The following is a 24,625-nucleotide window of genomic DNA, read 5'->3' as shown; positions in this document are numbered from 1 at the left end:
CTGTCTCAATGGGATAATGAAAGTGGGAGTGGGACAAAAAACAAAAAAAAATTCTGAATTTACTCCCTTTGTTGGATCAGTTCCAAGGATTTTTGGTTTTCTCCTTGTTCCATATTCCACTCTTCCACTGAGTTTAAAAATAAATAAATAAATAAATAAAAATCTGGATTATTTGGCATAATCCTGCTAACACACAAGCAAATACGAGGGCTGTCCATAAAGTATAGGTCCTTTTTATTTTTTTCAAAAACTATATGGATTTCATTCATATGTTTTTACGTCAGACATGCTTGAACCCTCGTGCGCATGCGTGCGTTTTTTCCAAGCCTGTCGGTGACATCATTCGCCTGTGAGCACTCCTTGTGGGAGGAGTCGTCCAGCCCCTTGTCGGAATTCCTTTGTCTGAGAAGTTGCTGAGAGACTGGCGCTTTGTTTGATCAAAATTTTTTCTAAACCTGTGAGACACATCGAAGTGGACATGGTTCAGCTGGTTTTCGGTGAAAATTTAAACGGCTGATGAGAGATTTTGAGGTGATACTGTCGCTTTAAGGACTTCCCACGGAGCGAGACGTCGTGCAGCACTCCCAGTCGCCGTCGTCAGCCTGTTTCAAGTTGAAAACCTCCACATTTCAGGCTCTATTGATCCAGGACGTCGTGAGAGAACAGAGAAGTTTCAGAAGAAGTCGGTTTCAGCATTTTATCCGGATATTCCACTGTTAAAGGAGATTTTTTAATGAAAGACGTGCGGACGGATTGCAGCATCGGCTCGCAGCCGCTGCAACGCTCCGCCACAGGAAAAACACCTCCGTGTTGATAACCATTTGTAAAATCCAGGCAGCTTTTGATGGCTTTCAGTGGAGTGAGTATATGAGAAATTGTTTAACAGCTGGACATGTTCTAACTTGTCCTTAAGGCTTCCAACGGAGGTGTTTTTCCTGTGGCGGAGCGTCGCGGCGGCTGCGAGCCGACGCTGCAATCCGCCCGCACGTCTTTCATTAAAAAAAATCTCCTTTAACAGTGGAATATCCGGATAAAATGCTGAAACCGACTTCTTCTGAAACTTCTCTGTTCTCTCACGACGTCCTGCATCAATAGAGCCTGAAATGTGGAGGTTTTCAGCTTGAAACAGGCTGACGACGGCGCCTGAGAGTGCTGCACGACGTCTCACACTGTGGGAAGTCCTTAAAGCGACAGTATCACCTCAAAATCGCTCATCAGCTGTTAAAATTTTCACCGAAAACCAGCTTAATTTTTCGAACCGTGTCCACTTCGATGTGTCTCACAGGTTTAGAAAAAATTTTGATCAAACAAAGCGCCAGTCTCTCAGCAACTTCTCAGACAAAGGAATTCCGACGAGGGGCTGGACGACTCCTCCCACAAGGAGTGCTCACAGGCGAATGACATCACCGACAGGCGTGGAAAAACTCACGCATGCGCATGAGGGTTCAAGCATGTCTGACGTAAAAACATATGAATGAAATCCATATAGTTTTTTAAAAAAATAAAAAGGACACATACTGTATGGACAGCCCTCGTATACTGTAAAACAGGCTCCTTGGCCGACAAAATCAATCTTCACACATCAAACTGATGAGTAGCCTTGCATTAGTTATCTTTGTGGTCTGTTTCACCGAACATGCACAGCATTTGTTTGGATTAGGAAAACACAACCTGATGTCAGAAAATACTTTGTGTGATAGATCATGAGGGGAGCACTATTATAGAGTCACTCATACATGAAGCATAATATGGAGCTTCACTGTAATTGAGACTTCCATGCTCAAAGTGTGGGGAGGAGGGGGAATTAACTCCCTGCTGAGAGAAAGAGAGCGCGAGGATAAGGAAGAATTCCCAGAATAATTTTTAAAATGCAAGCCTTTTATCTTGTGCTGAGCAGACTGATGATTTAAACATAAAACACTGTCAGAACAACGTTGCATCCATCAGGCGCACAAAGACTGAGCTGAGATCTTTTGTTCTCGTTCAGTTTGAATTTGTATAATGTGCAGAGTTCTGTGGTGGGAGCAAGTGAGCACTGACATTTAACTGACTTTCTGCGGCAATAGTGATTTTTAAAGTTCTCCAAGGGCCATGCTGAAACATGAAGCATAAAACTCTCACTGCATGTTCTTACATTATATAGTGTATCCAGAAAGTATTCACAGTGCTTCAGTTTTTCCATGTTTTGTTGTGTTACAGCTTTATTCCAAAATTGATGAAATTCATGTTTTCCTCCAATTTCCACACACAATACCCCATAATGACAATGGATTTCTTTTTTTTTTTAGATTGTTGCAAATTTCTTAAAAATAATAATAATAAAAACCCTAAGAAATCACATGTATATAACTATTCACAGCCTTTGCCATGAAGCACAAAACTGAGCTCAGGTGCATCCTTTTCCACTGATCATCCTTGAGATGTTTCTACAGCTTAATTAGATTCCACCTGGTGTAAATTCAGTTGATTGGACATGATTTGAAAAGACACACAACTGTCTACATACAAGGTCCCACAGTTGACAGTGCTTGTCAGAGCACAAACCAAGCATGAAGTCAAAGGAATTGTCTGTAGACCTCCAAGACAGGATTGTCTCTAAGCACAATCTGGGGAAGGGTACAGAAACATTTTTGCTACTTTGAAGGTCCCAGTGAGCACAGTGGCCTCCATCAACTGTAAATGGAAGAAGTTTGGATGCACCAGGATTCTTCCTAGAGCTGGCTGCCCGTCTAAACTGGTGTGGTAGGACAGGTGATGACCTCATTTTTATACTCATCCACGATGACCTGGTGCCACACGGAAGCTATACATCAGGCTTGGGTGTTTGTCACCTGATGCCAGGTACATGATGGTGATGGCCAGCTTCAGTACTGCAGGCAGCGCCTTTCTCAGACGTGTGTCCTGCCTCTGGATCCTGGGCCCCACCCTCTGCACCAGCTCGTTGAAAATGGCAGGCTCCATCTGCAGGTAGTTGTGGAAGGTCTGCGGGTCCTCCATTCAGAGCTCCTCCATCAGCCAGGTATAATGACCATACAGCCTCCTCCTCTCCTTTGCCAGCCATGGTCTGGTCTGATATCTTCTGTGTCTCCTCCTCCTTCATACTGTCCTTTTCCTGGCCTCCACAAGCTGCTCCAGCAGCTGTTGCTGGAGTACAGCTATTTGCAGCATCACTACATGGCAAATGGGGTGCATACTCTCAGTAGTCTGGGAATGATAACTCGGTTGCAGTGGGCAGGCTTTTATACCCTGGCAGTAACATTTCAGCCGTCATTCGTAGGACACTCGGGTTATTCGTCTCAAACTCTGGGAACATTCCTGTTATTTGGGATGCAATCCCTTTGGGTCATTACATGTTCGACACACAGTCGGCACACATTCTGCGGGCATTCTGGTTGCCTTTGGGGTCTTGTAGAGCATTAGGGGCGCCTTTTGAGCGGCCCTTGGGTGTGATTCGGACAGCATTCAGCCCTCTGTTGTACGCTATTTGGGATGTATTCTGTGTATTCTTGCTGCATTCTGCCGGCATTATGGGTATTCATGCTGTGTTCCGGCTCCATTTGACCTGTATTCTGGATATTTGTATTGTGTTCCGGCTCCATTCGACCTGCATTCTGGGTATTCGTACTGTGTTCTGTGTGCATTGGACCTGTATCCGGGAGTTGCTGCACACGGAATGTGTGTGGATCATTCATTTTGGGTATTCGAACGGCATTCATACACTACTGTTGGAATATCTGTCCCTCCCAACTGCATCTTGAATTATGTCTTTTTCCCCCCATTCTGGCTGATTCGGCTAGATTCCTGCTCATTTGTGATAAGTGTGATGGGTCCTTTATGGACAGGGATAGAGTTATCATTTCCCCACACATTATACAAGGTCTATTAGAAAAGTATCCGACCTTATTATTTTTTCAAAAACTATATGGATTTGAATCACGTGCGATTACATCAGACAAGCTTGAACCCTCGTGGGCATGCGAGAGTTTTTTCACGCCTGTCGGTTGAGTCATTCGCCTGTGGGCAGGCTTTGAGTGAGGAGTGGTCCACCCCTCCCGTCTATTTTTTCATTGTTTAGGAATGGCTCAGAGACTGCCGCTTTGCTTGATCAAAATTTTTTCAGAAACTGAAAAAATTTTTCAGTTCCAACATCCAACTCCGTTGGAAGCGTTGCTCAGCTGTTAAACAGTTTCTTGGATACTCACTCGACTGAAAACCATCGAAAGCCGCCTGAATTTTACGAATGGTTATCAACACGGAGGTGTTTCTCTGTGGCGCCGGGCCATGAGCGGCTGCCTGCCGACGCGCAAATCCATCCGCACGTCTTTCATTACAAAATCTCCTTTAACAGTGGACTGTCCGGATAAACTGCTGGTCCCGACCTCTTCTGAAACTTTTCTGTTCTCTCACGACATCCTGGGTCAACAGAGGCTTAAATTTGGAAGTTTTCAGCTCGAAACAGGCTGACGACAGCGGCTCTGAGCGCGGCGTGCCCTCCGGCTCCGTGGGTTGTCCTTAAAGCGACAGTAACACTCCATAATCTCTCATCAGCCCTTAAAATTTTCACCAAAAACCAGCTGAATTTCTCAAATGGTGTCCACTTGGATGTGCCTCACAGTTTCTGAAAAAATTTTGATCAAGCAAAGCGGCAGTCTCTGAGCCATTCCTAAACAATGAAAAAATAGACGGGAGGGGTGGACCACTCCTCACTCAAAGCCTGCCCACAGGTGAATGACGCAACCGACAGGCGTGAAAAAACTCACGCATGCCCACGAGGGTTCAAGCTTGTCTGATGTAATCGCATGTGATTCAAATCCATATAGTTTTTGAAAAAAATAAAAAGGTCGGTTTCTTTTCTAATAGACCATGTATAGTGAAGCAATAGGATTAACAGACTCATCACATATTGACACTCTGTCAAAATGAGCCCTTTGCAGGGTGTGAGCGTGGGTTGACAGACCAGGTTGAATCTTCACTATATTCAGTAACTCACTCTATCTATCTATCTATCTATCTATCTATCTATCTATCTATCTATCTATCTATCTATCTATCTATCTATCTATCTATCTATCTATCTATCTATCTATCTATCTATCTATCTATCTATCTATCTATCTATCTATCTATCTATCTATCTATCTATCTATCTATCTATCTATCTATCTATCTATCTATCTATCTATCTATCTATCTATCTATCTATCTATCTATCTATCTATGTCATAAGACACATACGGCTTTGATGTTCTGTTTCAATCCACTTAGATTTTTTCTCCTTTTTAATCCTTCAACCATCCTCTTTCATGTTATTTTTGGTCAATCTGCTTTTCTCTTCCCCTCTCATCACCTCCACTCCATTACCATAACACAGTCCACTTGCATCTTCATCTTTAGATCTCTTATCATGTTCTGTTCATGCCTGTGATCTTTCACATTTGTTGGTGAGAAATGGTTTGGAGTCAAAATATTTTTAGTACCTACGTCATACACTTGTATTGGAATGCCTTACATTTCTTTGCCTCTTTTCCATTCCTTGCAGCCATGCATCAAGTCAACATCTTGTTTTGAACAACTGACTTTCCATCTTCCTGCCAATGTATGAAGCCAGTCTGGTTTTACTTAATCTCTGCTGTATGTCTTGAGTTGCTCCACTGGCTTTGTCCAACAGTGCACCTAAATGCATAAACCTTTCCATCCTTTTTTCGTCAGCCTTCTCAATGGGGGGTTGCCAAGGGGCATTTTCATTGGCATAAAAGGTCAAAAGAAGTGATTTAATCAAACAGGTAACTGGGGTATCTAAATAATTTTAGGCCAGACTTTGCTCTCTAGTCCCACTAGTTCTAAGTATATAACAAGGGGCGATTTAATTTATAGGTAATATCGTAACAGGCATTTCTGGTCATCTTTCAGAAATGTGTTCAGTTGTAATAAACAGAAACTTGGGGTCACTGAGAAATTAAAATCCACAATCTGCTCTAGGTTCTGAAAAAGTGTTGTATTACAGGCCATAGAAATGTGTATCTTGCACGTAAAATGGCACCAGAATTTCAAGTGTGCACCTAATCTACATTCTGCCTAGAGTAGGCGAATGATGAGACAAATGTTACCGTGTAGAACACACATTAGGGAGTTTTGTGCTAAGCCTTAAACCCGGTTGCAATTTCCAAATCCACAAACCCAAAGGTGTGATTTGTCAGACACAATGTAGTATTCGCACCTGTACAGAACTCCCCAAACTGTACGAGAGTCATCCAAAGTAAAGAAGAAAATGGGCCAGAGAGTGGAAGCTCTTCTGATGCCTGATGTGTTGAGCAAGCTGTGGGAAATGGTGTGTGACTGATTGTTAAGGATATTATTCTCCTTTTTTTTCTTTATAACACAAAGACAGCAGTCATTTAGTCTCTATCTTATGTGGAATATGCAGCAGATACACATCTGTCACATTCTAGCTGTATTACAGTGGCTTGTGAGTCTGCCACAATGTCCACAGGAGAAACACCAGAAAGATATTTTGTCTTGTCTGACGAAATTAACACTACTTCTGTCTGCTAATTCAGTGTTTATGTTATACATAAAGATTGCACTGATTAAATTTACTTTGTCCCAAGTGAAAAGGTTTCTAAAAATAGAACCTGTTATAATTAGGCATAACTGTCCATTAAGTTGCATTGCATTTTAAGTGTGTCAATTGTTTCATAATGAGATTTTTATTCAAATTGTTTTGTTTTTGTTTAGTAAGCCCCTTCGGCTGCTCCTTTGTTTGCACTCAGGGTCACCATAGCAAATCCTGTAGAAAAAATCTTTGTATGCAATGTGATCAAAGCTGAAATGGGAAGTAAAACAAAAAAGTAAGTCCCTTCGGCTGCTACCTTGTTTTCATTCAGGGTCGCCACAGCAGATGCAAGGCAGATCTGCATGTTGATTTGGCACACTTTTTGCACTGGATGTCCTTCCTGACGCAAATCCACATTACATAGAGAAATGTGGCAGGGATGGGGCTAACTATTTTCTAGACTCACACGCCATTCCAGCAGGGGGTGGTAAGTCATCTTTATATTAAACGTGGGTGAGGGTGTGATGAGTGATTTTTTTTTTCTCATTATTTTTATTTGCAATTTAACTTTAACTTCACAAACACAAGTGAACAAAAGGACACAGCAAAACAGATGACAGCTTGGTCAATAGAAAAAAAAAATCCAACGAGGAAAATAAAAGTAAGAAGAAGAAGTGGTGGGATTAGAAAGGGATGCACTGAGGTCAGAATCCACCCAACCCTACAATAATTTAAAGATAAAAGATAAATTAACAAATAACAAAATGTCACACTTATTTAATAATATGAAAATCCAAAAAAAAAAAAAAAAAAATAGTAATAATAAATTTCTCAAACTCCATATCCAAAATTTGAGTCAGTAGTCACTACATTGGTGCATCTCTATACAATTGAAGTGTCATTTATAGGAGACCTTTTAACAGAGTGGAAGACAAATCTGGCCCAATATAATCTAAAAATGGGCACCATACTTTGTTAAACTGATGCCCAGTATCATGAATGATACTTGTGAGATATTCTAAAGGAATTAACTCAAAAACAATTTTTCGCCAGCCACTAATAGATGGGATCCGGTCACTGACCCAGTTCAAAAGAATATTTTTTTCTTGCAGCAAAAGTTAGAGTATTGTAAAGTCTTTTACCAGCAGCTGTTTTTACACATTTACTTGGGAGGCCCAGGAGTAAAGATACAGGGTTTACTTCTAAATCCAATAGTAATATTTTCTCAGTCTCCCTTACAATTTTGACCCAGTATCTTTGAAGTTCATGACAAGTCCATAAACAATGCGTTAAGGTTCCTACTTCAGTTTTACACTTAAGGCAGAGAGGAGAAAGGGTGCGGCCAAAGAGGTGTCTGCAGTGTGGGGATATATGAAGTCTATGAATCATTTTTAACTGTATTGCTTTAGTTTGTGTACAAACTGAAATCTTTTTTGCACAAGACCAGATACTATCCCATGTCTCTTCATCAATGGTTAAAGACAACTCCTTTTCCCACACACCCCTCACTCCCTACGTATCAGTAGTAGTTAAATTGTTCAGAACACTGTACAGAGAGCTTAGAGACACTTTCCTGCGGTGTTGTTTAAACAGCATATCCTCTAGTGGGGATATTTCAGGGTGGTCGATGAGAGTAGTACTATGAGTTATATGTCTTATTTGCAGAAAACGAAAAAAATCTTGCTTCATCAGTTTATGGCGTTGTGAAAGTTTTCAAACAACATTAGTCTGTCATCGGAAACAGGTCCTTGAGCATCCTGACATCCTTATTTACCACTGACGAAAACCAGGATCAGAAGAACCCGGATAAAATGCAGGATTATTTATTATTGGGGTGAACATAGATGTTAATTTAGAACGACCCTCTAGACAGCGCACAATATTCCATGCCTTTAGGGTGATCAATGTAATAGGATTTGTACAGTATATTTGAATTTCTTTTAGATTTAAAAAAAAAAAAAACAGATCACTTAATTTACACCCAGACAATGCCGTCTCAACATCCATCCAAACAGAGGTTTTGTTATTACTGACCCAATCCTTAATAAACCTTAAATGAGCACTAAGTTGGTATAATTTAATATTAGGCATATCCAAGCCGCCCTTAGAACTTGGTGAGTGTAAAACCGCCATTTTAAGCCTGGGTCTACGCTTGTTCCAAATAAATGAACTGAGCCAACCATTTACATCTTTTAACACCCTTTTAGAAAATATTGCAGGAGTCATTTGAATAGGATATAGCAGTCTTGGCAACACATTCATTTTAACCAAGGCTATTCACCCTAGCCAAGAAATAGGCAGTGAGCTCCAGCGTTCTAGTTCCTGCTTAATTTGATCAATTAGCGTTTCAAAATTGGCTTTATATAAATTATCAAAGGAAGGAGTAATAAAGATACCCAAATAAACAAACCCATCTGGTGACCATTTAAATGGAAAGGCAGATAAGTTTGGTATTGATGAAAGTGTCCCAAGAGGCATAGCCTCAGACTTTGCCAGATTAACTTTATATCCTGAAAAACAACTAAATGAGTCCATCAGGTTGACAAGGGCTTCTACAGAAGTTTCATGGTTAGTGAGAATAATCAAGATGTCATCTGCATACAGGGTTATCTTATGACATAACTGTCCAATATTTAAACTATGAATTGTAGGTGACATCCTTATCGCTTCAGCCAGTGGCTCTATAGCCAGGGCAAAAAGAAGTGGCGATAAAGGGCAGCCCTGCTTTACTCCTCTCCCAGTAGAGAAGTACTCAGACCGAAACCCATTTGTTAAAACTGCTGCTTGTGACCCGCTGTACATTACCTTAACCCAATTAATAAAATTTGTACCCAAATTAAACCGATTTAAAGTATAAAATAAAAAAGACCACTCAATTCGGTCAAATGCCTTCTCTGCATCGAGAGAAAGCACCAAACCAGGAACAGATTTTCTTTTAAAAGCTTCAATCACATTGAGCAGATGTCTGACATTAGCAGTAGAGCAACGACCTTTTATAAAACCAGTTTGGTCCTCTTTTATTAACATTGGCAATCTCCAAACGAGAGGCCAAAATTTTAGCAAGTAATTTCCTATCCACGTTTAATAGAGATATAGGCCTATAAGAGGCACACAATTCCAGACATTTTCCTTTCTTTAAAATCAAAGATATATTGGCCTCCTTTAAAGTTTGTGGTAATTGCCCTGTTATAAAAGAATGATTAAACATATCAAGCAGAGGCTCCACGAGAATATTTTGAAAGTGTTTGTAAAATTCACTACAAAACCCATCAGGCCCAGGACCTTTTGAGTTCTACAGTGATATAATAGCTTTGACAACCTCAGCCTTTGTAATTGCAGAATTCAGGGCATTCTTTTGCTCTACTGACTATCGATTAATCGCTCTGAGTCCAAAGCCTGGTCAGATGTATACAATTTTGTATAAAAATTTTTAAAACAATCATTTATTAATTTATTTTCATAAACTTTGTGTCCAGCATCAGATATAGCTGCAATAGTTTGCGATTCTGCCCGCTTCTTCACGTGATAGGCTAGGCATTTTCCTGGTTTATCTCCATGCTCATAGAACCTCTGCCTGGTAAATCTTATTTTCCTCTCTGCATCTCTAGTTAGAAGACAATTTAAAGCTGATCTATTTGAGGTAATTTCTTGCCATAATTTTGACGAAGGGGAGGAGATGTATATCCTTTTCTTATCTATTAATTCAAGTTCAAGAGATTTTTGCTTCTCCAGTCTTTGGTGTTTCTTTGTAGCAGTGTATGATATAATCAAACCCCTAGCATATGCTTTAAAAGTTTCCCATAAAATAGACGCGTTATTAGCAGAGGGGGTGTTAATTGACAAAAATGCTCTAACGTCTGAGAAGAAATAGGATACAAATGTCTCATCTTTCAGTACAGACGTGTTAAGTCTCCAATAACGAGACTAGTGTGAGGGAGATCTGAGGTTCATGTCCAAGATCACTCTAGCATGGTCGGAGATAACAATACTGGTAATTTCACAGGAAAGAATTAAATGCAAATCAGTTCTCGGCAGGAAAAAATAATCTATTCTCGTTTGGCATTTGTGTGGGCTAGAGTAGAAAGTGTACTGTTTATCTGATGGATAAACACATCTCCAAGCGTCTACCAAACCAAACTCATCACACAGAGCCTGAAATGCATTGGCTTGATGGGAGGGGAGTATTGTACTATGTGGAAATCTATCAATAAGTGGATTAAAAATTAAATTTAGGTCCCCGCCTACAATAACTGTTGAGTTAGAAAGAATCTGTGCTAACTCTAGAAATATTTTGGTAAGAAAATTGGTTGGGTGGGCAGGAGGAAAATAAACATTCATTAAAATTATATTTTCACCTTGTAAAGTTCCTTTTACTATTACATAGTGACCTTTGTGATCTCTAATACAATTGGACATTTTGAAGGTCAATGTTTTCTTTATAAGCACAGCAACTCCTCTACTTCTAGTTGTGAAAGATGAGAAAAACACCTGATTGTATAATCCTTGTTGTAATTTTGAATGCTCAATGTCATTGAGATGTGTCTCTTGCAAGAAAGCAATATCTATCCCATCCTTTTTCAGACAAGTAAATACTTTCCTACACTTAATGGGATTATGCACACCTCGTACATTCCAACTAAACAATCGCAATTTACCCATTGAAATTAACAAAGAAATATGTTGAACATAGATACATAGGATCCCACCACACTTCCAATAAAACATATATAAGCCAAGCTGTGTCAATGCTAAACAAAGATAAAACAATAGAACACAATAAAATAAAACACAAATTAAGAAACATAGTATTCTTGGAATAACGCCTTACAGAACAAGTAGGAACCAAAACCGATCTTGGCCTGCTAGCAAATTTACCAACAGGTACCTGCATCTAGCACACGCCTATTCATAGAGACAAGCACAGTGCGCCAGGCACCAAGTGAAAAATAACAGTTTCACCTGAATATCGAGAGAATGTGAGAGAATGATGAGTGATTTTAAGTTCAATGTAAGTACATAATCTAATTGTAAATATGTTAAAAATACATGGATGACACAAGAAAGTGAAAACACTTATTTCCATTGTGGCCCATTTAAAAATCAAATGACAAACTAGAAGTAGAAATAAAATAATAATAATAATAATAATAATAATAGTGTAAATGATAACAACAACCTAAACAATTTATAAATACATTAAGACAGTAAATTAACATAAAAAATACATAATTAACAGGCCATAAAAGGGTTGAGTTCCTCGAAAAATTGCTGAGGTCTAAAGCCTCAGTCCCACTGAATAATAAAGCCATGAATAATGAGCCATGTATAGATTTGCCAGAAATTTCAGTGTTTATTTGAGTAATGATCCATGTATAAATCTATCATGTATCCGCTATGAAGAAGCCTCTATGTGCTTCTCTGTACCTCACATGTGCCAGGTATCAGCCTCCAGTGAGCCACGACCGACCTCTCATTTGAGCCCCGTCCAGCCTCGATTGGCTCGTGTCGCCGAATATGATCCATGTCAAGCCACATACGATCCATGTAGCACCACATAATGCAGTGTTGGGGTACGTTTAGGCATGGGTTTGGTCCAACCCTCCACCCCTCCCACACTTGGTCCCTTTAAAGTGTGGGTTTTCAATTCATAGCATCTATTCAAGATGTTGTCACATTTTTTAAACACAGTCCAAAAAAAGATACTCTGTACGCGAGGCTGCAGTTCACCTGTGTTCCAGAGTCATTAAATGCGCTTCTTCTCACTGGCTTTATTTCTTCCGTGGCTCACCGGTGATCCAACTTTTAACTTTGTGTTCATCTGTCATTGTCTGCAAAATCACTTTTGCATGCTTGCATTCTGCGTAAATGCCCGTCTTCATTTTGACACCAGTGATCCAACTTTTAATTTTGTGTTCGTCCGTTACTGTCTCCAAAATCGCTCTTTTGCAAGCTGGTGCTCTGTGTAAATGCTCTTTTTAAGTGTCAGTCATTGTCTCGGCGTGCACAGAGCACGCTTCATCTGATCCATTATAACAAGATGTTAAATCTATCATAAACATACTTTTACATCTGCTTATAAAGAAGGAATGGACATGTTTTACCAAGCTATTACAATATAAACATTACAAAAAAATTACATTTTAAGCTGTTCCAAATACGTTCTCCACCTCAGCGCATGAGACAGAGACAGGAAAAAAGCTCCAAATGAAACAGTCCTCCGAGATTCCTAAAGCGATTAGAGGTGTTTGCAACTGCCAAGCACACAAAGCAGGTGGGATTGTCACAACTAAGTGCACAAGAGGGCGGAGCCAAAATAGCCTGTCCAAAACAGCCTGTCCTGTCCTCATAGCCACCAGGTACTTGGATAATGGGCTTTTAACAGCCTTGTCCTCACTACAAACATGCCTCTAAAATCCTCGTTTGTCCTCTGCCCCACTCTGTTGTTGCTAAATTTTGAACTAATTGAAATTAGCACCACACTCAGAGCTGAGCCTCGTTTGCCGAATATTCTGCCTCTAAGAGCCTCTCAGAGCCACTATTCTCCCAGGATTGTTGAATAACTGGACTCATACCAAAAAAACATGCTATGTGGCTCATTATTCATCCTTCATTATTCGATGGGACCAGGGCTTAAGGTTCTAAAAACATTCTGGACTCAAACGCCATTCCAACTCATTATACAAACTTTGCTTAATTTATTATCAACCTTACCACAAAAATGTCAGCTACCTAATTTATAAACACTACCCATTCTGTAGCCCGTGGATCCCCATGGGCAACACGCTAGTTTTTATTTTAATGTCTATGTAAACATGTGATTCTTTTAAGTGTTTTACTTCTGCTCAGGCTTATCACAACAGATCTGGTGTGGAATAATATTCCAGGGGGAAAAAATTCAATTAATTACATGAAAAACTTCGATATTCTCTTTACCTCCACCTACAATGGACCTAATACACTGTAATATGTACACCAGATGTCCTTCTTGATGCAGTTTGCAGATTTGCAAGACGATTTGGGCACAGATGGGCTTTGAACCATGATCTTTCTTGCTATGAGGTCATCCTGTCACTTCAACGGCTAAAAACAGGTGCTTTAAATAATGATTAATGACAAAATTTTAATTCTGTCCCTGCTCATGGTGTTTTACATGTCCTTTAAGACTTTGTCCCATTTGTATTTTAATTATCCTTGTTAATGTGGACCTTGTTAAAAAAAAGCATTGCATATATTTTTGCAAATTACTCCTCAAATAGAGCTATACTAATTGCAGCCCCTTAAAGTCTGATAAAACTTGATGTTGAGAATATGTGGCGGACGTGTACAGTGTATGTCTTTTATATTTTTTATCTGATTACTCACACAGTTCTCTGAAAGTACTAAAGGCATGTTTTCGATGTTAAATAACACAAAGTTGAGATCTTGACAAAACCACTAACATCAGCATAACACGAAGAGTTTTGCATTTACTCCTCTTGTCTTTTCAACACCAAAAAAGCAGTGGCATCCTTCCAAAGATGTAGTATGCAGCAAAAATGCAACTCTGCAAAGTCAGGCAGTGTCAAAATGAGGCTAAGTGAATGCAGAGAAATGCTATTTAGCTCCATAATGTCACTCAATATGCACCTTCCAAATATATGGTAACACATACAAATTTACCTGATGTGTATAGAGAAACACAATACACAGGCAATATTCAGAAAGCTGTCAGAAACCTGTCTCCAATTGCTGCCTTCCAAGTCATTAAGAAATAGCGGGCGGTGTAGTGAGATGTAGGAAAAAAAGCCAATTTACATGCCAATTTATGCCTGAATGACTGCAGCATTACCGCCATTACCTCACACACCTGTGTCTCACTCTCTGTGATAAACAGCTTTGATAAAACACCGGCTGGCAGGAAATGAGTTTAACAAGACTACGAAAACACCTATGTTCTGAGAACTGCAATGTATTAGTCCTAATCCCAGTCTGGAACTTCATCACACATCGATAATAGAAGAAATAGTAAATCCTATATAGGCCCATTGGTGCCCGTGCTTACCTTCAGATTCCAGGTAGATAATGCAATAATAATAACATTTATAAAAAAAATACAGTAAAACTCACAAACTGGCCTACTTCATGTCATACCAGTCATAAGTGTTATGTTTGTTTTTGTTAAGAAAATGTTACGGAAAGTCAAACCTCAGAGAAAATTTAATTACCATTCACCTTTCCTTTAATTAATCTACTTTCATAAAACGGCTTCACTCAACAACAGTGTTATGCAGCTGTAAAATTATCACCCTAGTTAGATTTGAAGGAAAAGGCTTTTCTCAAATCATAAAGTTAAAAAACTTCACATTGCTCACTTTTTCAAAGTCATTCATTCTCTATTCACGGTCTTAGAGTATCCCAGAATCCTTTGCACGCTGGGGAGGGAGGCTTGATAGTGGTTCAGCTTAAAGCTAACTTTAACATTGAAAATGCCATAGACATGCTAACATGTTAGCATCGGTCCCGTTTTTAAGTTATAAAATACATCTATCAACTGTTTCAGAAAACCATAACAGGTTGGTTTAATATTAAAAAAGTAAATATTACTCACATACATATGCTCTTTCGGGTTTTAATGGGGAAAATTCGTTCAAAGTGCAAAGCAAAGCCGTGCTGCAGAAACGGTTGATTATACAGACCCGCTGCAAGGTCTGTAATCATAGTAGAGAAAAAATCATTTTCCTGACAAACAGCCCCAAAAACAACGACCACTCTGAAGAACCAATAAAGGAATGATTAAGCAAAACGGCTGTTGATGTCAATGGATTGAATCATTTCTTAAGGATACGCAAAAAGAACCGGTTCATGACATGCAACCCTAATAACAACATGCATTTTATTTATTTATTTTTTTATAAAACTCACATTAAAGACTCACAGTTATCTTAGTTAAACACCTAAAGACATATTTTGGTTAAACTCACCTCCATAATGACGCAATGTTGCAAACAAGTTGCTTGTGGCTTGTCCATTCCACTGACAACAAAATCTTGGCCTCCCCAGCAAGAACATGATTACGCGTGAGATTTGACACCGTAAAGGCATCAATACCTGCTTATTAATGGTCATGGGGAGTTGGAGCCTATCCCAGGGCTCATTGGCCAGGAAATGGGGTCCACGCTGGACATGTAGCCTGACAACTGGCCTGAAAAAGGTTGGATACTACCCTCTCTCTCCTAGCCTGTGATTGGTTGGTGGCCGAGACGCTGACATCAGCCTCACTTTGGTGTGGCACAAGTGCTGCTCTCCTATTGGTCGTTTGGGAGTGGAAATTCCCACTCCTAAATGGCAGCCAATATCAGGCCTAATTAGGCGGTTGTCGGGCTATGTGGACATGATGCCAGTCCATCGTAGAGGCCACATATAAACACACCTACAGTGAATTTAATGTCTCCAATTCAACTAACATGCATGTCTTTGGAAGTGGGATGAAGCCAGAGCACCTGGCGGGAACCCACGCAAACATGGGGAGAACACGCAAACTCTACCAAGTCAGAAGGAACCATGCTAACTTTTAATAATAAATGTCTTAATACTAGGGATCCACCCATCATACATTCCTGATTTAGTACCCTGTGACTTCCATCCATTTTCAAACATATCAAAGCATTTGTCTGGGAAGCTTAACAAATTTGCCCTAATTGCTGTTGCGGACCTTTTGATCATCAGGATGAAAGCTTCTATGAGCCAAGGTGTTCCAAGTATTACAGTACTGTTGGAACATGTGTGTAGACCTCAAATGTGATGATGTTGACAAATAATCCAGATATAGTCTCATCCTACAAGAAGAAAACTAAAAGGTGGTATCATCTCACAAAGAGGATGAGGCCAACTCTGCCTTATTTTTTAACAATGTCCTTTTGAGGTCCACACTCTTCTTCTGATGGTGCTGCAACATTTGGACCCCCTTAGCTCATAGAACCAAAAGGCAGTTGCATTGTGCCTGTAGATTTAGGGAAAGCTCAGGATACATTGAAAAATGATGTATTATATGAGGAACCAGCAAAACAACAGACATGGTTGAAAACATAACTTCTTTAGGGGAGATAATGAAGAAGCGCAGACATCTTTGTGCTTGATGACTTTGTGGTATTTGGAATGCCACAATATCCTGACACCTGTGGAACCACACAAAATCTCTGCCAACCACCTCTAGTTGAGGTGGTTGTCCTTTTCTTTGGACACACATTAGTTTAAACCAACACGGCCAACATATGTGCAGGAGTTCCCAGGATATAGAATACCTTGGTGTTCAGTGTGAAAATGACACTCGCACTGTGCACTCCTTTGTGCCACGTGAAAAACTGGGCACAATGTATAACAAACTGCATCCCACACTGAACTTGTCGTGATTTATGTGAAGATGCCAATAGACAAACACACAGATGCACACTCTTAAAATAAAATAGTTTAGCTCTCATTTGGGTTGGACTATCAGAATAACAGGTCTTCCATTTTCACCACATGGCATTAAATGCCACATGAAATGATTAATCCATAGTGTACTGAAAGCCCACAGACGATATATATATATATATATATATATATATATATATATATATATATATATATATATATTTATTTATAAAAGACATAAATATGTGTTGTATCTTCATGATGTGCTGTCATTTCGGTATATTGTCACTTATTGATTGCATAATCACAAGTACACGATTTTTAAGAAGTGTTTCATGGGATGGAATCCATCCAGACTGAACCAATAAATCATCACCATCTGTAAGAGGAACAGAACTGTATTATGTAATGTTGTCACATCTTCTCTGTGCATCTCACCTTTTTTTAGTGTAGTACTGAACACCAACAGAAAAACAGCATGAGAATAAATGTTTATGTGCAACTTGCAGAAGATGTAGTCTTGTTTTAATGGAGCTAATACTTTCTGAAGTGCAATATATTGCAATTTAAATATATTTTCAGAAGCTCATAGTGTTATCTGGTCTCATTTCAGAGGACTTGGAGTGGATCAGTTCAGTTTGTCACGGTTCTTGAATGAATATGTGCTTGGTGTAAACAAAGGCTCCTTGAGCACCCTTCCAGTTCATTGATTTGCACCTCAATGAACTGGAAGAGTGGATTCTAATGGACAGATTTTAGTCATCCAGAAAGGGAAAAAGTCAAACGTGGTGAAGCATCTGCTTCACTGACCTCCAGTTCTAACATCCAATCAAACTTATTTGAATATTTGTTCATACGTATCATTTGATCAGCCATTAGCCTAACTTTCTATTTTAGATGCTCCAGCAAATCTCCCAACGTCACCACACTGTAAGCACGTTACACCTCACTGTATCAGCTTTAATGATAAGCATTCTCCTTTTTACCTGACTCCATGAATTCTTTGTTGAAGTTCTGCCAAGCCTCTTTGCTTTTCTCCAGGTTATCTTCCATGACCTTGATGTCAGCAAAGGGACAGTTGCATTCTGGGAAGCGAGGCGAGCATCGGCACCAGCAGTCGTTGTTACGGCACAGCAGCTCGCCCTCTGAGTTACAGGCCACGTAGCTGAGGGCTGCCTCCACAAAACGCCCACGCAGGAACTCAGGAAGGACATCCTGCAAGCCTGGTGGGAGAGATAACAATCACTTACATTTACTTTTACATCAAGACACCAATCTTTCCAACTGTTTTCAACTATAATTTGGTCAGGTGGAAATGGAAATGATAAAAAACGTGGCACTGCAAATGGGTCTTTGTGAAAAAGAAATATATACTTGAGAATATAAGTTCCTGGTTTTACAAATACATTTTAAGGTGTGTGACAATTCCTTACAGTGCTGTCCAAGGGCATGCTGGGAACATTTTTCAGCCCGGGAGTTTCATATCCAACTAGCCCACAAACCGCCAGCGCACAGGGATAATAAGAGTTCTGCTGTGGCATTTAAATCCAGCATTTATGTGCTGACTGACTGTGAAAATTGGGTGGCTTATAATACAAAGTAAAAGTTAGTTAGTTAAAACAAGAACGGTATTGTTAACTCACCAGTGCACCACCTGGGCTTACACTGTGCGATTTCTGGCCCTTTTTCAGTTTTTTTTTTCTGATTTTTCACTCATGCGAGAATTTTTTGGATCGCACCGAGTTTCAGCTTAATCGTGCGTCCTGCGTCGGAGTAACGAGCTGCGTTTAACATCTCACGACCACCTCCCGATGGGGAATCATATGGTCGGATGAAAATCAAACCTGTTTGATATTTTGGTCGGCCGTCGTGGCTCGTGAGGGTTCCGCGCTGTTGAAGCAGCGCTACAAGCGTCTACGCGCTGATTACCTCGCGCACTGTGCATGTGCAAACACCGGAGAGAGCAAACAGTGATCTCATGTAAAGTCTTGTGTTTTTTTATTGCATTCCCTCGCAATAACCTAATATCATATTAAAGTTCATGCCTATCAGCGCGCACAGTGAGTGGAATCAGGTGGGGGGAGACTGAACGTATATGCGCGTGCACACACACACAGCAGACAACAACAGGATTTACGACAGATGAGCACAGCTGTAAGACTCCGTATGAAATATAGTTTATTTATACAACAGTGTAAGTGCCAACACCTGTTATGAATGTTTATGTTTTCTTTTTTTACCATCCTTTCGTGAATCATGTTGCCGTCTGCTGTGTGTGCGCGCACGCGCATATGCGTTCAGTCTCCCCCAACCTGATTTCACTCACTGTGCGCGCTGATAGGCATGAAATAAATAAAAAAAAAAAGAAAAAAAAGCTTCTGTTACGTTTTGCTTTTGGAAACACCAGTCCGACATGTGGTTTTTGAACGTAAAATGTGAGCAGTCAGATCGCATCAGAGCATCGGGCCGTACAGTGTGAGACCATGAATCGTGTGCTCTGAACTTTTAAACCCTGCAGTTTTGTCGCACAGTTTGAGCTGGAGCCAAGTATAACGATTGAAAATATCGTACAGTGTCTGTGAAGTCTGTAAGTAGCTGGAAGAGGTGGTACTGGACTACAAATGTTGATACGGCTGACACCCTGGCATAGCCTGTTATGTCCGGCCCTATTTACCATTTCCCTCTTCGCTCTGTCTTCTTGAAAAAATATCTGAGCTTTGCACACTTGGCAGCATCTTCCTCCAAAGCTTTTCTTTTCTTAATCTAACTTTTTCAGCTCCACCTGGCTTTTTTCTGTCCATGTTTTCACTCACGGGTAGCGCAAGTCCCATCTGAGCGCACAGGGCTTAGTTGGACTGAATTAACTGTAACGAATGCATAGGGGTGTTAAACGTGTAATGGTATGTCTCTACCTTAGGCTTTGGAAAAGATAACAGCGTTGCAAAAGAAGCAGTCTTAAGTTATTTTTTTGTGAATTTTCATGATTGTACGAGGTCTATTAGAAAAGTATCCGACCTTATTATTTTTTTCAAAAACCATATGGATTTGAATTACGTGTGATTACATCAGACATGCTTGAACCCTCGTGGGCATGCAAGAGTTTTTTCACGCCTGTCGGTTACGTCATTCGCCTGTGGGCAGTCTTTGAGTGAGGAGTGGCCCACCCTCTCGTCGATTTTTTCATTGTTTAGGAATGGCTCAGAGACTGCTGCTTTGCTTGATCCAAATTTTTTCAAAACTGTAAGGCACAACTGAGTGGACACCATTCGATAAATTCAGCTGGTTTTCGGTAAAAATTTTAACGGCTGATGAGAGATTTTGATGTGCAAGTGTCGCTTTAAGGACGGCCCACGGTGCCTGATGGCGATCTGCGCTCCGAGGCGGCATTGTCTCGCTGAAAACTTCCACATTTCAGGCTCTGTTCACCCAGGTCATCGTCAGAGAACAGAGACGTTTCAGAAGAAGTCGGCATGAGGAGTTTATGTGGACATTCCACTGTTAAAGGAGATTTTGTAATGAAAGAACGTGCGGGCAGATTTGCATGTCGGGCCGGGGGGTCGCGACAGGAAAAACACCTCCATTGGAAACCTTAATGGACAAGTTGGAACATGCCCAGCTGTTAAACAATTTCTCAGATACTCACTTGTTGAAAGCCATCAAAAGCCACCTGAATTTTACAAATGGTTTTTCAACACAGAGGTGTTTTTCCTGTCGCGGCGCAGACGGATTTGCGTCGTCGTCACGGAACCGACTCGGTAAATTTGCCCGCACGTTCTTTCATTACAAAATCTCCTTTAACAGTGGAATGTCCGCATAAACTCCTCATGCCAACTTCTTATGAAACTTCTCTGTTCTCTGACGACGACCTGGGTGAACAGAGCCTTAAATTAGGATGTTTTCAGCTCGAAACAGCCAGACGGACGCCACCTCCGACCGCGCCGCACCGATCCGCTTTGTGAGCTGTCCTTAAAGTGAAAGAAACTCCACAATCTCTCATCAGCCGTTAAACTTTTCACCGAGAACCAGCTGAATTTCTCGAATAGTGTCCACTCGGATATCCTTCACAGGTCCTGACAAAATTTTGATAAAGCAACGCGCGCCGTCTCCAGCAGCGTCTCAGACAAAGGATTTCAGCCGAGAGGGCTGGACCAGTGCTCACTCAAAGCCTCCCCACAGGCGGATGACGTCACCGACACGCGTGAAAAAACTCACACATGCGCACGAGGGTTCAAGCATGTCTGGTGTAATCGCACGTGATTCAAATCCATATAGTTTTTTTTTTTTTTTTATAAAACTGCCAGTTAGTTTTCTAATAAACCTCGTAAAACATTTATAACACTTAATGTCTTGTCTTTAAGATACAGCAGCCCAAGTGTCTTGCTGTGTAGCCTGACAGTTAGTGGTGGTCATATATGTATGCATCTATTAACACCCCCTCACAATGGCCCCAGGTTAGACCAGCCCACCGGGAAAACTCCCAACTCTCCCGATTACCCAGCACGCGGTAGGTGCTGTCCATCTATCTAACTATCCATCCATCCATCCATCCACCCATCCCAGCTTATTGGAATACTCAAATGCCCATATTGTATTTAGGCCATGCCCAGCTGACCTTATACTCCCTACACTTGTTTGTCCACAACGATTTCCTTTGTTTGTGAAACTAAAAACAAAAGTGCTTTTAAGCAGACAGGACCATTCTTCCAGAGTTATGAGCATTTGGTGGTGAGAATTTTCCACTTATAAATGCTGCAGCCTGAGTGTAGCTTCTCGCAGGGTGGGAGGGGAGACAGACGTGTTGTTTCTCTGCCCATTAGCGTTGGCTGTGAGTCAGATATTGATCAAAGCAGAGATGCATTCAAAGTAAGTGGTCAAATTAAGTCCCTGTGATGTTCTGTCACTGATCTATTAAGATAAACATAAAGAAAAGTACACTTTGATGTGCTGAAGCATCCATGGATCTCATACAGTTAAGAGTTACTTGAACTTGGTGCATTGCTATTTAGATGGTGAAACTTATTAAGTAACAGAAGTGAGAGGTTTTCTGGTGGGTGAAGAGCTCTACATGTGTGCAAAGAGTCAGTGCACACAGCAGATCATTTAATGGAGCAGTATCCACAATTACTCTGTGAGGTGAAATGGCCATCTCCATCCACCCAACCACATCCCATAGCCAACCCTGTCTCTATGCTTCCTGCCTGTGAACCCAGAGAGGAAGAAAACCAGCTTAAAACTATGGTACAAACCAGTTATTAATCCATTCATTTTCTATATCTGCTTACTCCAATTAAGGGTCACCAGCAGTCATAGGGCATGAGGCAGGATACACCCTGGACAGGATGCCAGTCTATCGCAGGGCCACAAATACACAGACAAACACATTCACACCTGCATGAAAACCTATGGTCAATTTAAAGTTTCCAATCCACCTAACCTGTATGTCTGTGGATGTTGGAGGAAGCCAAAACGTCCAGAGGGAACTCACGCAAATACAGGGAAAACATGCAAACTCCATACAGAAAGGCCCCGGGTGGGAAACAATCCCACAACCTTCTTGGTGTGAGGCAACAATGCCAACCACTAAGCCACCGTGCTGCCCACTAGTTACTAAAATCTTTATTTTTCCATTAGGGCTCCTTCAGACATAGTGCCAATTTGGTCGATTTGTGTACTCCAGGGATATACACGTCAGTAGAGTTGTATGAGCGCACCATGAAACATCGCACCAATGGGCAGGCGTGCATACTGCCAGCGTGATGGTTTGTGCACCCGATGGTGTCTGTCGAGCAGGAACAGCAGCTCGCATTGTGTTCCATGGGACGAGGTGCACCACATCGCACTGCTGATGTGGAGGAAAATTAAATAAAACCAGCTGTATAATTAGTGAATATCACTGGGTTGATATAAATAATACATAAAGGGGGACACAATACAGAACCCCATGGTTAAATAACTCTGGTTAAAAATATAAAACATGGCATTTGAACCCACACACTCTGATTACCAGACAGACACTCTCGCACTGCACCACAATCACGGTCTTGTAACGGGATCGTGAAATGGCTCAAATCAACAAGCAGACAAACATATTTACTAAAAAAAGGAAAAAAAGTGCTGTGATAACTGACCAAACAGTGTTTGCTATGGTGTATTTCTGCTGATTTGTGACTGAAAGTGGCTTATTTGTTGTACTGTTGGCCTGTCATATGGTCCTGCGGCACCCCGCTCACTGTCAGATGGACATGCCGTTCAGATCACCTGCTGCGTGTCCACATAAACTGGCAGTCCGGTCCAGCTGGAACAGTCAGCCTGTGTGCGCAGTCTCCAGCCCGTCACAGAAGCAATACATGTTTTAGGTTTTCGATGTGAGGACTGAAAGCGCACACACGCACATGTCCGTCAAAACAAGGTGTGTGTTCTGCAGCTCTGATGTCCAGACCAGACATGTCAACAGCTGCCACGCCCCCGTCTGTTCAGCACACACACCAAGGTGTCACTCTCTGATCAGATGAGAGGCACCTCGCCTGCGGGGGAGCAAGCAAACCACATGCACATACGTGTTGGTGGATGGGAGCGGGGGAGGGGGGAATGCGACACAAACACACATGTTGTGGGGACATTCTGTGGCATGCCACATCTCGGCAACTCCACAGTCATGTGGAACTTAAATTTCACAGCAGCACGACAGTGATGGTCTGCAGTCTGTTGTTGTGCCAAGAGTGCAACTGGCCACACATTTTCTAAGTACCATACGAGCGGTATTAGATGTTCGTGCGTGTCACCTGGAATTTGGCCAACACCTGCCACGAGAGGGTGCGATGACTTCACACAGTGCACACTCTGGTGTGCGTAAATAGTTGTAGCAACAGGTGTACGAGACATTAGAGACAGGTACGATTACAAAGGTTTTGTATACAATTCCTGCTTCGTGGGCACTTCGACCAAACTTCACACTATGTGTGAAGGGGCCCTTACTTTTTAACTTGGAGTTCATGTTTAATTGTTTCTGCTTTTTATTCAGAACGGTCCCCCCTAAAAATTGGTCTGCCCTGCCTTCACTGCGCATGCGTCATTTCCGTGCGGCAGCTGCAGTTCACTGATTAACACCTCGATTCTGCTTAAAACTGCACTCCAGTCATCATCTATCTCAGTGACAGATATCTGAAGCTTTTGGACAACAATCATTTCCACATAAATTCAGCATTATTTCATAATAAAAGACAGAGGAAGCGATCAGGGTGCCACCAAGCAAGGGCACACCCAATACCCTTGCATGGTTGACGTCATACTTGACCAGTCGTTCTCAATGTGTTTTGTACAGTAACACTACCTCTAAGCTTAGTGACATGAAATTTGGGGTTCCACAGGGGTCCATCTTAGGCCCCCTGCTTTTCTCCCTTCATATGGCACCCCTTGGGCACATATTGTGGTGTTTTGTGATTACCTTTCACTGCTATGCTGATGATACTCAATTATACATGCCTATAACTGCTGGTAATCTCAGTCACATAAAATCCTTAGAAGATTGCCTTGCATCAGTGAGAAGTTGGATGTCTAGAAACCTCCTACTTTTAAACTCTGATAAGACTGAAATGATGGTTCTTGGTCCAGTGAGACATCGGCATCAATTAGACCAGTTAACTCTTAGCCTAGGCTCATGTGTCATACATCACATTGAAA

General features: G+C 41.1%; 1 protein-coding gene across 1 annotated transcript in view; it reads right to left on the bottom strand.

The window, feature by feature from the left end:
- The window catches only part of brinp2 (bone morphogenetic protein/retinoic acid inducible neural-specific 2), a 680,262-nt gene that overhangs the window by 99,739 nt on the left and 555,898 nt on the right, over positions 1-24,625 (bottom strand). Inside the window, exon 6 of the mRNA XM_034184056.1 lies at positions 17,932-18,168. Within this exon, the coding sequence (XP_034039947.1) occupies positions 17,932-18,168 (237 nt within the window). The remainder of the gene's footprint in view (positions 1-17,931; positions 18,169-24,625) is intronic.

Source organism: Thalassophryne amazonica, chromosome 12 (genome assembly GCF_902500255.1).
Source record: "Thalassophryne amazonica chromosome 12, fThaAma1.1, whole genome shotgun sequence".
In the NCBI taxonomy this organism is placed as follows: Eukaryota; Metazoa; Chordata; class Actinopteri; order Batrachoidiformes; family Batrachoididae; genus Thalassophryne; species Thalassophryne amazonica.
Note: the sequence above shows the minus strand (reverse complement) of the source record. Positions and strands in the feature narration are given on the sequence as shown.